Raw genomic sequence first — 12,628 nt, 5'->3', positions numbered from 1 at the left:
TAAACAATTGTTAGACATGCACAGTGCAATTATCTATTTAAATGGGTGCATATAGATGTGAAAATATTGACAACACTTGTATGTGTAGTATACAAAATAATATATTTATCTTTGTTTCCCAGAAAACCCCACCCCCCAGGGTGCCCATGTACTTTCCTCTATGCTGGTCATCTCTCTTCTTCTCATCATCATCGTTCTCCCGACAGTATACTTCCTAAGGTAACAAACACTGGGTGGCTTCACCTCACCCCCATCCTTTCCTTTATCATCAGCCCAGCCCACCCCCACATTGTGTGTGTGTGTGTGTGTGTGTGTGTGTGTGTGTGTGTGTGTGTGTGTGTGTGTGTGTGTGTGTGTGTGTGTGTGTGTGTGTGTGTGTGTGTGTGTGTGTGTGTGTGTGTGTGTGCCTGCCTAGCTGGGTGTTATTATACCATGCTCTCTGACTCACTCAGTCACTCAGTCAACTCCTCTCTCAGTGGTGAGGATACTCTGTGCTTCTCATGAGAAAGAACAGCTTACTGTACAGATGGTGGGTTTCTATTTATTCTGACTTGTTGAGCTGAAATCTTCTCTTTCATCGGTTATAGTCGGATAACGTTTTAGTTCTTTCCTCTTTTGTTTCCTTTTCCTCTTCTCTGTCACACTCTCTGGTTAGGTTTAGAAACCACAGGAAGGCTCTTGTCACCTCAGTTGATAAGAAGATTCCAAATGGCTTCTTGGAAGATCAAGGTACGTCTCACAACTTCACATTTCCACATACATCTTATGTGTAGGACTGTTGCGGTAACTGTATTTCCGCCACACCGGCACACCGGAGTCTTGACCACAGTAAAATTCCACTTGACCATTGACTCACAGTAATCTCCTCTTATGCACTCTAGCCATGCGTTAGTAGTACCCAACTCGCTAACGATCATCGGGTTCTAATGGCCTGGTACTCAGGGCTCAGGGCTGTATTGTCATCTGACATCAACGCAAATGCAATTGAAAATCACATCAAACACTTATCATCAAAAGAGTATGTGCTTTTAAAATTCTACTCACTGTGACGATCAATTTGAAGAAAGGAGTTCAACAACAGGTTGAAACTGAGTGTAAAACATGGTCGTTGTGGATGTTTCAAAGCCTAACACAACGAAATGGACAGCGCTTTCGAAAGTGATGGATGATTAATTCAAAACATCCATATGTGACCTGTTTCAGGAAACTAGGCAGATGTCGCGGGTCACTACTTCACAGGGGAGCCGTTTGAACGTAAACTTTATTTGTCAAAATGTGTTTTTTGGCAGAAATGTGCACTTTCATGTGCCTTATTAACAAACGTGTATGCCATCTGTAATTACGAATGAAATTGTTAAATTACGAGCCTAGTTGGTTTAGCCATAGAAAAAGCCAGCAACCTTCCCACTAGCCATGATTGGCTGAGATGATGAGTGGGCTAGACATGCCGAGAGATAAGTTTGGATTGGTCTGCTACATAGCATGCTTCTGTCTATTTGAGCTGGTCAGTATGTCTAGGTAATCCTGTCGAACGCTGCTTTTTAAAACATTTATTGTGTATTAAAACTGCATAAGTGTTGCTCTCTACTTTCTGGAGGACTGCATTTTGAAATCAGTGGACTTCGAGTATGATAGCTAAGGAGATGGAGAAAACACATGTTTCCGAATTACATCGTCAAACTAAGGGCAACCATGGCATCCGACAGGAGACCCGTCCAACCTTGAATGATGTATATGGGTAAGATAGTCTAGCTAGCTACTATTGACTAACCCCATCCCGTACAAATGTGTGCAACCGCGGCATTCAAACGAGGCTGCGATGAAAACTAATGGGACTGTAGCAACTGTGTTGGCATCAAAATCTGGGGTGTGAACTACGTTTCTATGCCAGCGTTGGTTGACATGGTAATGGTCCGATAGTATTGGAGAAAAGTTGAAAAAAACTGACCCTTAGCGCCGCCCTAAAAACCCAATTCAATTTCGACACAAACCTTCAAATAGGTATGCAATGACACATTTAATAAACTCTTTATAGTGGTTTTATTTACATTTTAGAGGTGATGTTGGACAGATCGGATGAAAAAAGCTGTTTCCCCACATGGCTCATCTCCCCCTTCCCCTGCCACGCAGTAGGTTTCGCTTCCCCACCCACCATTTTTAAAAAGACCCGACGGAGCTCATTGCCTTCTTCAGTTATGCAGAGACGAGCAGCATGAAGGTCACGTCAATGATTTTGCTGGAAAGGGGAGAAATTGTGCTTTACAATGGTATTCATATTACAGTTGACCTGGAAATATTATGTTTTTGGGCTCTAAAATAAGGTACATTGTATGTTACAGTGCGTTAGCTAACTATACATTTTCAGATATTACACGTTTCAAATTTTGACAAAGAGCCGTTTGCTTGGCTAGCATGATGATAGCTAGCTAACATTGAACCTGGTTGGTTAGCTACCTGCAGATTCATGCAGGGTATTAAATGTCATGATTTGTGATTATGGTTCATTGTTTACCTAGCTAGCTAGCTACATGTCTTAACCAAAGACTCCACTATGCAAGTAACCATTTCGGGTGCATTCGTAAATTCAGTCTGGCCATCTACTCCGATTTTAGAGCACTCTTGTCTGAGTGTGCCAGAGAGAGCAGAATACACCCGTTTAATATGGCCGGTGTCAGTAAACGTCTGCAGAAAAGCGTAGTTCAATTGTTGCCAGCAGCACAGTTACAGTCACCAACGCTCTGGATAACAAAAAAACAGCCTCACCAGCTCTGCCAGGGTGAGTCAAATTGTGGAGTGTTCTCTCATTATGTGTTTGGAAGTAGTCAATGTTAGTCAGTTAGCTTGGGTACTTGACTGCCGTTGTGAAGTCAGAACGTTCGGATCAACCCTACTCATCGGCCAGAGCGTCCGGTGTGCGCTCTGATCACGAAATGCTCTGAATTTACAAACGGACAATCTGACAGCACAGTTGCAGTCACCAACGCTCTGGATAACATAACAGCCTAACCAGCTCTGCTAGGGCGAGTAATGTTCAGTGATCTGTTCTCTCTCACTTAAATGTCTGGAAGTAGCTAGCAAGTTAGCTTGGGTGCTTGACTGCTGTTGTTAGTACATTCGGATCAACCCTTAAAGAGATGGGTGGGGATAAAGCTTAATTTGGTGTGAACGATGCTGAATGGGTGTAGACAAAGCGCTCTCCAATAGTAGTACCGAAACATTCAAAGGCCATTTTCTCAAAAGTGAGATTACAAGTTTATCAACTTTCAAAGTAAAGTTACTTTCCCATTGTTTCTCCACTGTAGTGTATGATATACCATTGTGTACAGAGTCTCTACTTTTATCCAATGTAAAAAACTCAATTTCAAATTTTGCTACATAACAACGATTTTGAGCCGGTTGGGCACATATGCATATTAGAGCATATGCATAAGCCTATATATGCAAATATCACATTAACATAAGAATTCAGACCACCTACTCAGTACTTTGTTGAAGCACCTTTGGCAGTGATTACAGCCTCAAGTCTTCTTGTGTATGATGCAACAAGCTTGGCACACCTGTATTTGGAGAGTTTCTCACATTCTTCTCTACAAATCCTCTCAAGCTCTGTCAGGTTGGATGGGGAGCTTCGCTACACAGCTATTTTCAGGTCTCTCCAGAGATGTTCGATCGGGTTCAAGTCTGGGCTCTAGCTGGGCCACTCAAGGACATTCAGAGACTTGTCCCGAAGCCACTCCTGCATTGTCTTGGCTGTGTGCTTAGGGTTGTTGTCCTGTTGGAAGGTGAAACTTTGCCCCAGTCTGAGGTCCTGAAAACTCTGGAGCAGCTTTTCATCAAGGATCTCTCTATACTTTGCTCTGTTAATTTTACCCTCGATCCTGACTAGTCTCCCAGTCCCCTCTGCTGAAAAACATTCCCACAGCATGATGCTGCCACCACCATGCTTTACCGTAGGGATGGTGACAGGTTTCCTGGAGATGTGACGCTTGGTATTCGAGCCAAAGAGTTCGATCTTGGTTTCATCAGACCAGAGAATCTTGTTTATGGAGCAGGTTTTCATCAATGATCTCTGTACTTTGTTCCGTTCATCTTTACCTTGATCCTGACAAGTCTCCCAGTCTCTGCCGCTGAAAAACATCCTCACAGCATGATGGTGCGACCACCATTTCTCACCGTAGAGATGGTGCCAGGTTTCCTCCAGACATGACGCATGGCATTCAGGCCAAAAGGTTCAATCTTGGTTTCATCAGACCAAAGAATCTGGTTTCTCATGGTCTGAGAGTCCTTTAGAAGCCTGTAGATAAATTCCAAGCAGGCTGTCATGAGGAAAAAATACAATTTAATCCATTTTAGAATAAGGCTGTAATGTGACAAAATGTGGAAAAAGTCAAGGGGTCTAAATGCTTTCAGAATGCACTGTATATAGACAGGTGTGTGCTTTTCCAAATCAGGTCCAATCAATTGGATTTACCACAGGTGGACTCCAATCAAGTTGTTGAAACATCTCAAGGATGATCAATAAAAACAGGATGTACCAGAGCTCAATTTCGAATCTCTATAGCAAAGGGTCTGATTACTTATGTACATTTTAATACATTTAAAAAAAAAAACTGTTCATTTTGTCATTAGGGGTTATTGTGTGTAGATTGAGGGGGGGGAAATATTCAGTCCATTTTAGAACAAGGCTGTAACGTAACAAAATGTGGAAAAAGTCAAGGAGTCTGAATTCTTTCCAAATGCACTGTATAGGTTCCAAAGGCACGCATCAGCGGCTTCTATGCTGGTGGCCTGGAGATGCTTAACGTGTTTATGTTAATTAACAGCCAATTACCATGAGACCGGCAGGCTTTTGCATGACAATAACCGTCTGACATAATTTCATGACCGCCACAGCCCTAATTATGTATATAATATTTAATTTGAACCATTGAGTATGTGTTGTGGGATCTGATGCATGCCTTAGGTTGTGTGTACATAGTTCTTGTTGAATTTCAATACTGATCTGGTCTCTAGATAAGTCGTCACAATCAAAACACAAAGTCAGGTCTATTCTGTAGCGATATCCTACTGAAGGCATATTCTGCTATTGAGATCTGTCAAGACGAATTAACACGTCTAAAATGGTAGAAAATTATACAAAGATTCACTGTCTACCTTACCACATGCAGTTGAAGCAAAATTCATTGTAACTTTCTGACCTTGTAATTAATAATTATAATTTATTACATTTGTAAAGCACTTTTCATTATACACAATCTCAAAGTGCATAAAATATGATATTAAAGAAAATACCAAATAGAAAATAATGAACACAACTAAACAGGTCAACTGACACAAAGAACACAGCTGATGCTACAAGGGACAAGGACACAAAGTAGCACAGGCATCTCTCTTTTCTCTTCTCTTCTCTCTATCTCTCTATTGTCGAGAACTATTTTATAATTTAATGGTTTTATTGTTTGTCTATCTTTTTTATGTATTTGTCTACAAGTTTATATATGTTTACAACAAGCAAGGAGAAGATATCAAAATAGGGGCATTGGAGAATAATAACATATTGTACGGATTACATTTGTACTCTAGTGAAGCCGTCTATAGTAATGCAAGGTTTCTTTCATGATCATGTGAAATGCCAATTGCTATGGAAATGCTGGGATGTGTTATTCAATTATGTTAAAGGTAATTATGATGCAACTATGAATGTGATATGATATGGATTACAATTATTAATATTAAGGCTGTACGCACTACATGTTACACACATAGACACTCAAACATGCAAATTGGCAGAGTTATTATTTATTTGGACATCACAAATTATAGTCTTACTCTTATACAGACATCATACACACTCTCATTATATCATAGCCAATATCATACACATCAACCTACTCAGATTTGTTACACACATAATTTGTCTCAATTTTCTAACATCTTTGGCATTGGCTCACAAGCAAACAGGCAAGGGAATAAAACAAATATTGCTTGAAACTATTTCTTGAATTCTAAATATCAGACATTTGAAAGCTCTAACTTTGACCGCCATAATACCTCTGATGGCAGTAACTTTACAAGCACGAATTATGGTCAATTTAGCCTGAGAATAGTATCTAGTTATAGTAAGGGGTGAAATAAGTATAGCTAGTTATAATTGTAAAGATTTGGCAGATTATAAAAAAAGATCAGTCTTTACATGGCTAAAAGAAAAGGAAGATAACATATACTGTTTACAGGAAACTCACTCTACATCCTTAGATGAAGTTGCGTGGAAAAAGGAATGGGGTGGTGAAATGATTTTCTGTCGTGGACAAAGGAACTCAAAGGGTGTGATGATATTAATTAACAAAAATGTCGATCTGAATGTGCAAATAGTCAGGAATGATTCGCAAGGAAGGTGGATCCTTTTGAATATGAAAGTGGATGAAAAAGAGATTTCGCTCATTAATCTATATGGTCCAAATCAGGATGATCCACACTTCTTCGAAAACATTTATACCAATTTATTGAACTTACAGGCAACAAATGATCTAATCATTATGGTAGGAGACTAACACAGTGTTAAGTACCTCAATAGACCGTAAAGGTAATCACTCTACAAACTATCATCACTTTACCCTTAAGGAAATCACAAATATTATGCACACATTAGAAATAGTGGATATTTGGAGACTAAAAAACCCCGACCTAGTGAGATATACATGGAGGAGACTTAATCAAGCTAGTCGTCTTGACTACTTGTCTCTTTCTCTCTTGCATCAAAGGTTAAAAAAGTTTTAATAGGAGACAGAATGCGATCGGATCATCATCTAATTCGCATTCACATAACTCTTATAGATTTTCCACGTGGACGGGGATATTGGAAATGTAATCAAAGTTTACTGGAGGACAACTTATTTTTAACTAAGACAAAATAATTTATAACTGAATTTTCCCAGTATAATATAGGTTCAGCAAATCCCCTTATTGTTTGGGATACCTTTAAATGTACATTCAATTGAATATTTATCAATAATAAAAAAGCAGTTTCTGGCTAAAGAAACAAGACTAAGAAGGGAAATCCATGAACTAATAGTACAGATAGATAGCAATAAAAACAATACTACAGAGATACAAAATAAGTTAGAGGAAAAATAAAAATAACTTGAACTTATTCAAGAACGATCTAATGTAATCTATTACAAAAATAAAGCAAACTGGATGGAATATGGAGAAAAATGCACAAAATTCTTCCTGAATCTCCAACACAGGAACGCTAACAAAAATAATTTGCAGAAACTCGTTACTGAAGAAGGAGTCATCTATTATTCTCCGAATTATATTTTAAAAGAGGAAGCTAATTATTTTAGGCATATGTTCTCTTTTCTGTCTCATCCTCTCCCACTGAATGAAGATTACGGTAAGGAATTATTTCCAAATACTTAAAAAAATAAAAATTAAACAAATGTACAGAAAGATCAGTGCGAAGGCCAAATTACAGAGGAAGAAACTTTTGAGGCTATTAAATCCTTTCAGTCTGGAAAAACCCCAGGGCTTGATGGCATACCAGTAGAGGTATATCAAGTGTTTTTTGATATACTTAAAGCTCCATTGTTTTAACTACTCCTATAGAAATGGTAGTCTGTCAGGTAGGTCTGATTTCTCTATTATTAAAACAAGACCCAGGTGGCAAATAATAAGACCCGGTCTATCTAAAAAACTGGAGGCCCCTTACACTTCAATGTTGTGATGCAAAAATACTATCAAAATGCATAGCAATCAGAATTAAAAGGGTTTTACCAGATATTGTTCATCCTTATCAGACTGTTTCTTACATGGACGATACATTGGAGATAATATACGACAACTACTAGAAATAATAGAACATCATGAAACATTTAAGAAGCCAGGAATGGTATTTATAGCGGATTTTGAAAAGGCATTTGATAAAGTAAGACTGGATTTTATTTATAAATGCCTGGATTTTTTCAATTTCGGTGATTCTCTTATAAAATGGGTAAAAATAATGTATAGCAACCCCAGGTGTAAAATAGTAAATAACGGCTACTTCTCAGAGAGTTTTGAATTGTCAAGAGGAGTTAAACAAGGGTGTCCGCTGTCACCATATCCTTATGGCCATCGAAATGCTAGCTATTAAAATCAGATCCAATAGCAACATTAGAGGATTAGAAATCCAAGGCTTAAAAACGAAGGTGTCCATGTACGCCAATGACTCAAGTTTTATGTTAAGTCCGCAAGCTAGATCCCTGCAATGTCTCATTAAAGATCTAGATAACTTTTCTGTACTCACTGTACTAAAACCTAATTATGTTAAGTGTACAATATTACGTATTGGATCCTTAAAAAATACAACTTTTACATTACCTTTAGCTTACCTATAAAATGGTCTGATGGTGAAGTAGACATACTCAGGATTCATATCTCAAAATATATAAATAAGCTCTCCACAATGAATTTCAATAGAAAACTTGTAAAAATAGACAAGATCCTGCAACCATGGAGAGGTAAATACCTGTCTATTTATGGAAAAATTGCCCTGATTAACTCCTTAGTCATACCTCAGTTTACTCACTTACTTATGGTGCTGCCTACTCCTGATAATTCGTTTTTCAAATCATATGAGCAAAAAATATTTACCTTTATCTGGGACGCTAAACCAGACAAAATAAAACGAGCATATCTATATAATGAATATGAATTGGGTGGGTTGAGATTATTAAATATAAAAGCAGCGAGAGGAGGTAGGGAGCTGGTCTGTCTGCCCAATATAAAGGATCAAAACTGGCGGAGGAATAAAAATAGCATAAATAGGAAAGTATACCAGTTTCATTTGAGGACCAGGATGTTGAGAACTGTGCCATACAGATTGCAAAATAGAGATTTTTGATGTACCGATTCCATGGTACAGGGTGTACGAGTTGATATATAAAACAACGCAAGATTCAAGACTTCGTGCTTTTCAGCTAAAATTATTATATAGAATTCTTTTCACCAACAAAATTTTGAATATTTGGGGCATAAAATCATCGAAGCTCTGCAGATTTTGTTGTGAGGATACAGAATCAATAGACCATTTATTTTGGTATTGCCCTTAGGTAGCCTGTTTCTGGTCTCAGGTTCAGGAATGGCTGAAAATGCATAGCATTGATCAAAAATTGACCCTAGAAATCGTACTGTTAGGAGATTTGGAGAGACCGGGTCAGTCAATTAGTAAAATACTAATACTATTAGTAAAAGTATTTATCTTCAACACGCAATCTGTATATTCTATTTGATTAGATAGATTGAAATTGTACATTAAACATCATAGCATAGTTGAAAGATACAGTGGGGAGAACAAGTATTTGATACACTGCCGATTTTGCAGGTTTTCCTACTTGTAGAGGTCTAAGTATGTAGAGGTCTGTAATTTTTATCATAGGTACACTTAAACTGTGAGAGACGGAATCTAAAACAAAAATCCAGAAAATCACATTGTATGATTTTTAAGTAATTAATTTGCATTTGCATTGGGGGTGGGGAATGGAATTAATTGTATTTATTATTATTTTTCTGGGGGGGGGGGACTGTGCGAGGGGTCTCGAATGGTTGAGGGATAGCTATTGGGGAACTGTGGGGGGGATCTTGGAGGGTTCGGGTTTCACAAGATTGTGATCATGAAAAAGGAAACTATGACATATTTTATATCACTATCACGCACCCTCACACATAAGGATGGATAAGGATGGCTCTGTTGCGGAAAGACTAATACATGTTTGATAGTGTCTTGATGCTGTATCGTTTGTCCTTCATGTTCTAATACTTTAATGTTACCCATTCCTTGTGTTTTATGTGATAAATAATTATAAAAAAATATGTATATAAAAAAAGGAGCACAGCTATCAGCAGAAAGCCTTCTTAGAGAGAAAGGTATTTAGGACCATTTTAATGGAGCCCAGAGTCTGTGGTACCTTCAGGTGGTCCGGAAGGGCATTCCAGAGGTTGAGGCAGTCTAGCTGAGTGTGGGGTTAAGGGAGGGCAGTTATTTGAGATAAGGAGGGGCATTGCCATGAATACACTGGAAAATCAGCAGGAGGGTTTTGAATTCAATCCGGAATGAGACTGGGAGGCATTGCAGAGATGCCAGAACGGGGGTGATGTGGTGGCGTTTCCACACTCTGGCAGCTCTGTTCCGGATGTATTGGAGCTTCTGGAGACTCCTGCCAGGGATCCTGATGAAGGGTGTGTTGCAGTAAACCAGCCTCGAGGAGATAAAGGCATAGACAAGCTTTTCTGTATCAGACTGAGTGAGGGTGGTACAGAGTTTGGCAATGTGCTTGAGGTGATAGAATGACGCTTTACAAAGGTGTCTGATGTGGCTGTCAAAGGTCAGGGAGGAATCAAGCTTTACACCCAGATTGGAAACTGACAGGCTGACTACACCGCTCGCGTCGCGTGGGCGAGTGTTGCAAAATAAATGTAGAAATCTATATTATTCAATTATTGCACCCACACTGCTCGCGCACGCCAACGAGCGTCTGCATTGCCAATGGCTAAAATAGAAGTCAGTTCTATTTCTGACGCAGATCGCGCTGCAAGTCCTGTCTCTCCGATCTCATAGGTTTATAGAAGCAGGTACCCACGTGCCATCTCCTCATTGGTTATACCCACGTGGGGGATTGAAAGAAGAAATAGGTCGGTGGCGATAATGCACGTAATTTATGAAAGTTGCCAATCGTAATATAGAGTCAAGAGAAGAAAAAGCCTGGAAGGAGGAGAGATGACAAGAAACGATTCGGTTGACCATTTTATGTGTGGATTAATTGGTGGAGTAGAGGACCTTGTGCATTTCAGGTAAAATAACAACTCAATGTTTATATCCCAGGACAAATTAACTAGCAACAGCAAGCTAGCTAAATAGGACAAATTAGCTAGCAAGTGCAAGCTAGCTAGCTAAATTGCCATAAATGTTTAATGCTTTTTGACCTGTCCCCAAATTAATATGATTGGTTCAGAGTTTGTTTTGATATTTTAACCTGCGTGTCGTGATCGCGTTTGGTGTGGGGGGACAAAATACATTTATGCACGATGGCGCACGATGGCGCACGCGCGCAGCCGGTTTGGGTTCCGTGTGAGGGTGAGAGAAGGATGTTCTGTCCTGCGATGGTGAGGTGTGTTATTGTAAGTTATAATGTAACTTTCACATGTAAAGTACAATGTTTAGCAAGTGTGAGTGAGAGTTGAAGACCCAGTCAGTTGTTTTTATGAATCCCTGTATGATTTCACCCTCCTTATGTTCACCTCATCACATGTGTTATTAGGTCATTTACTTTTCCCCTTTAAAAGAAAAATGCATAACTATTATTTCAGTTATATCACAATTATTGTACTGAATGTAAAAACATTGATGTTTACATGTATTTAATTTACACAGGAGAGCAGACAGTGGTCCTCCTCCCACGATCCCCATCCCCATCCAAGCGTTACTTCCCCATCCCCCTGGACTCGCTAGAAGACCAGTTCCGGATATGCTCGGCAGACGACTGCAAGCTTTTCAGAGAGGAGTTCAATGTGGGCTCCTTTTCATACAACACATAGTAGTCAGGAGTGTGATACCTTCATTTGTTAATGCTAATAATGTCATGTAGAGTTTATAGTTGTTACATATTATGCTGCATGTATGAGGGCTTCATTAATGGCTTCATACTTTGACCCCCTGTGTTTGTGTTGTGTTTGTGTAGTCACTGCCCTGTGGCTACCAGCACAGCTCCTTTGAGGAGGCTAGCAGGGTGATCAACAGGGACAAGAACAGATATCCAAACATCCTACCATGTGAGTGAGGGAATTGTTATGGGAATACATTTTGCAACTATTAAACCCACTTAAGAGAGATACAAATAAAATGATAACATGTAATGAAATAATTATCAATAGGATACCAGTTTTCCTAGTACAATTTTGTCTCTTTTGACATTTTCAACAGATGACCATTCCAGAGTGTTGTTAACTCAAATCGATGGTTATTCTTGTACGGACTACATAAATGCCTCATACATAGATGTGAGTTATATTTACTGTGTATTTCGTTCCATCCTATTATAAATCATTTCAATGCATCCAGTGTTACTTCCTTTCTCATTACAGTCTAATAACTACTGTAACTTGCCAAAACATATTTCATTTTTTCACCAGGGTTATAAAGAGAAGAACAAATTCATTGCAGCTCAAGGTAAATAAGCTATGTGCAACATTATTGTGCAAAATACTGTACTACTAGAGGATTCATTTTTTTCAATTAACTCTTTTATGTAAGCATATGCTATTTTACAGCACACTAGGCCTACTTTATATCTACAGTATGTCTTCTTACGTGTGTGGTAACCGTGTCACTCTCTCTTTTCCATAGGCCCAATGCACGACACTGTGGCAGACTTTTGGCGGATGGTCTGGGAACAGAAGACTGCTACTATAGTGATGCTCACTAACCTGAAAGAGAGAAAAGAGGTTTGACTGCTCCCCTATCTGCTTATACAACCAGTAAAGAATATCTTCAGATTTGCTAATGGGATCTCTTGTGGAATGATTTGACAGTTCAACATCCTTAGATGTTCTAAAGGGCCTTTGCTAGGCCCCTTCTTGTCTTCTCACACCT

The 12,628-nt window shown here is 39.0% G+C and overlaps 1 protein-coding gene across 5 annotated transcripts in view; it reads left to right on the top strand.

The window, feature by feature from the left end:
• LOC129857559 (receptor-type tyrosine-protein phosphatase epsilon-like) overlaps positions 1-12,628 on the top strand; it is a 57,588-nt gene that overhangs the window by 30,550 nt on the left and 14,410 nt on the right. For 4 of the 5 annotated variants that reach the window (XM_055925923.1, XM_055925955.1, XM_055925945.1 and 1 more), the window contains exons 4-10: positions 123-219; positions 656-729; positions 11,411-11,547; positions 11,718-11,808; positions 11,960-12,036; positions 12,169-12,205; positions 12,383-12,480. In XM_055925923.1, coding sequence (XP_055781898.1) covers positions 123-219; positions 656-729; positions 11,411-11,547; positions 11,718-11,808; positions 11,960-12,036; positions 12,169-12,205; positions 12,383-12,480 — 611 coding nt within the window. Of the gene's footprint in view, positions 1-122; positions 220-655; positions 730-1,597; positions 1,739-11,410; positions 11,548-11,717; positions 11,809-11,959; positions 12,037-12,168; positions 12,206-12,382; positions 12,481-12,628 lie in introns of those variants that run through there. The other variant, XM_055925965.1, reaches the window with a different exon arrangement.

Source organism: Salvelinus fontinalis, chromosome 1 (genome assembly GCF_029448725.1).
Source record: "Salvelinus fontinalis isolate EN_2023a chromosome 1, ASM2944872v1, whole genome shotgun sequence".
In the NCBI taxonomy this organism is placed as follows: domain Eukaryota; kingdom Metazoa; phylum Chordata; class Actinopteri; order Salmoniformes; family Salmonidae; genus Salvelinus; species Salvelinus fontinalis.
The sequence above is the reverse complement of the archived record's forward strand: the minus strand, read 5'-3'. Positions and strand labels throughout refer to the sequence as shown.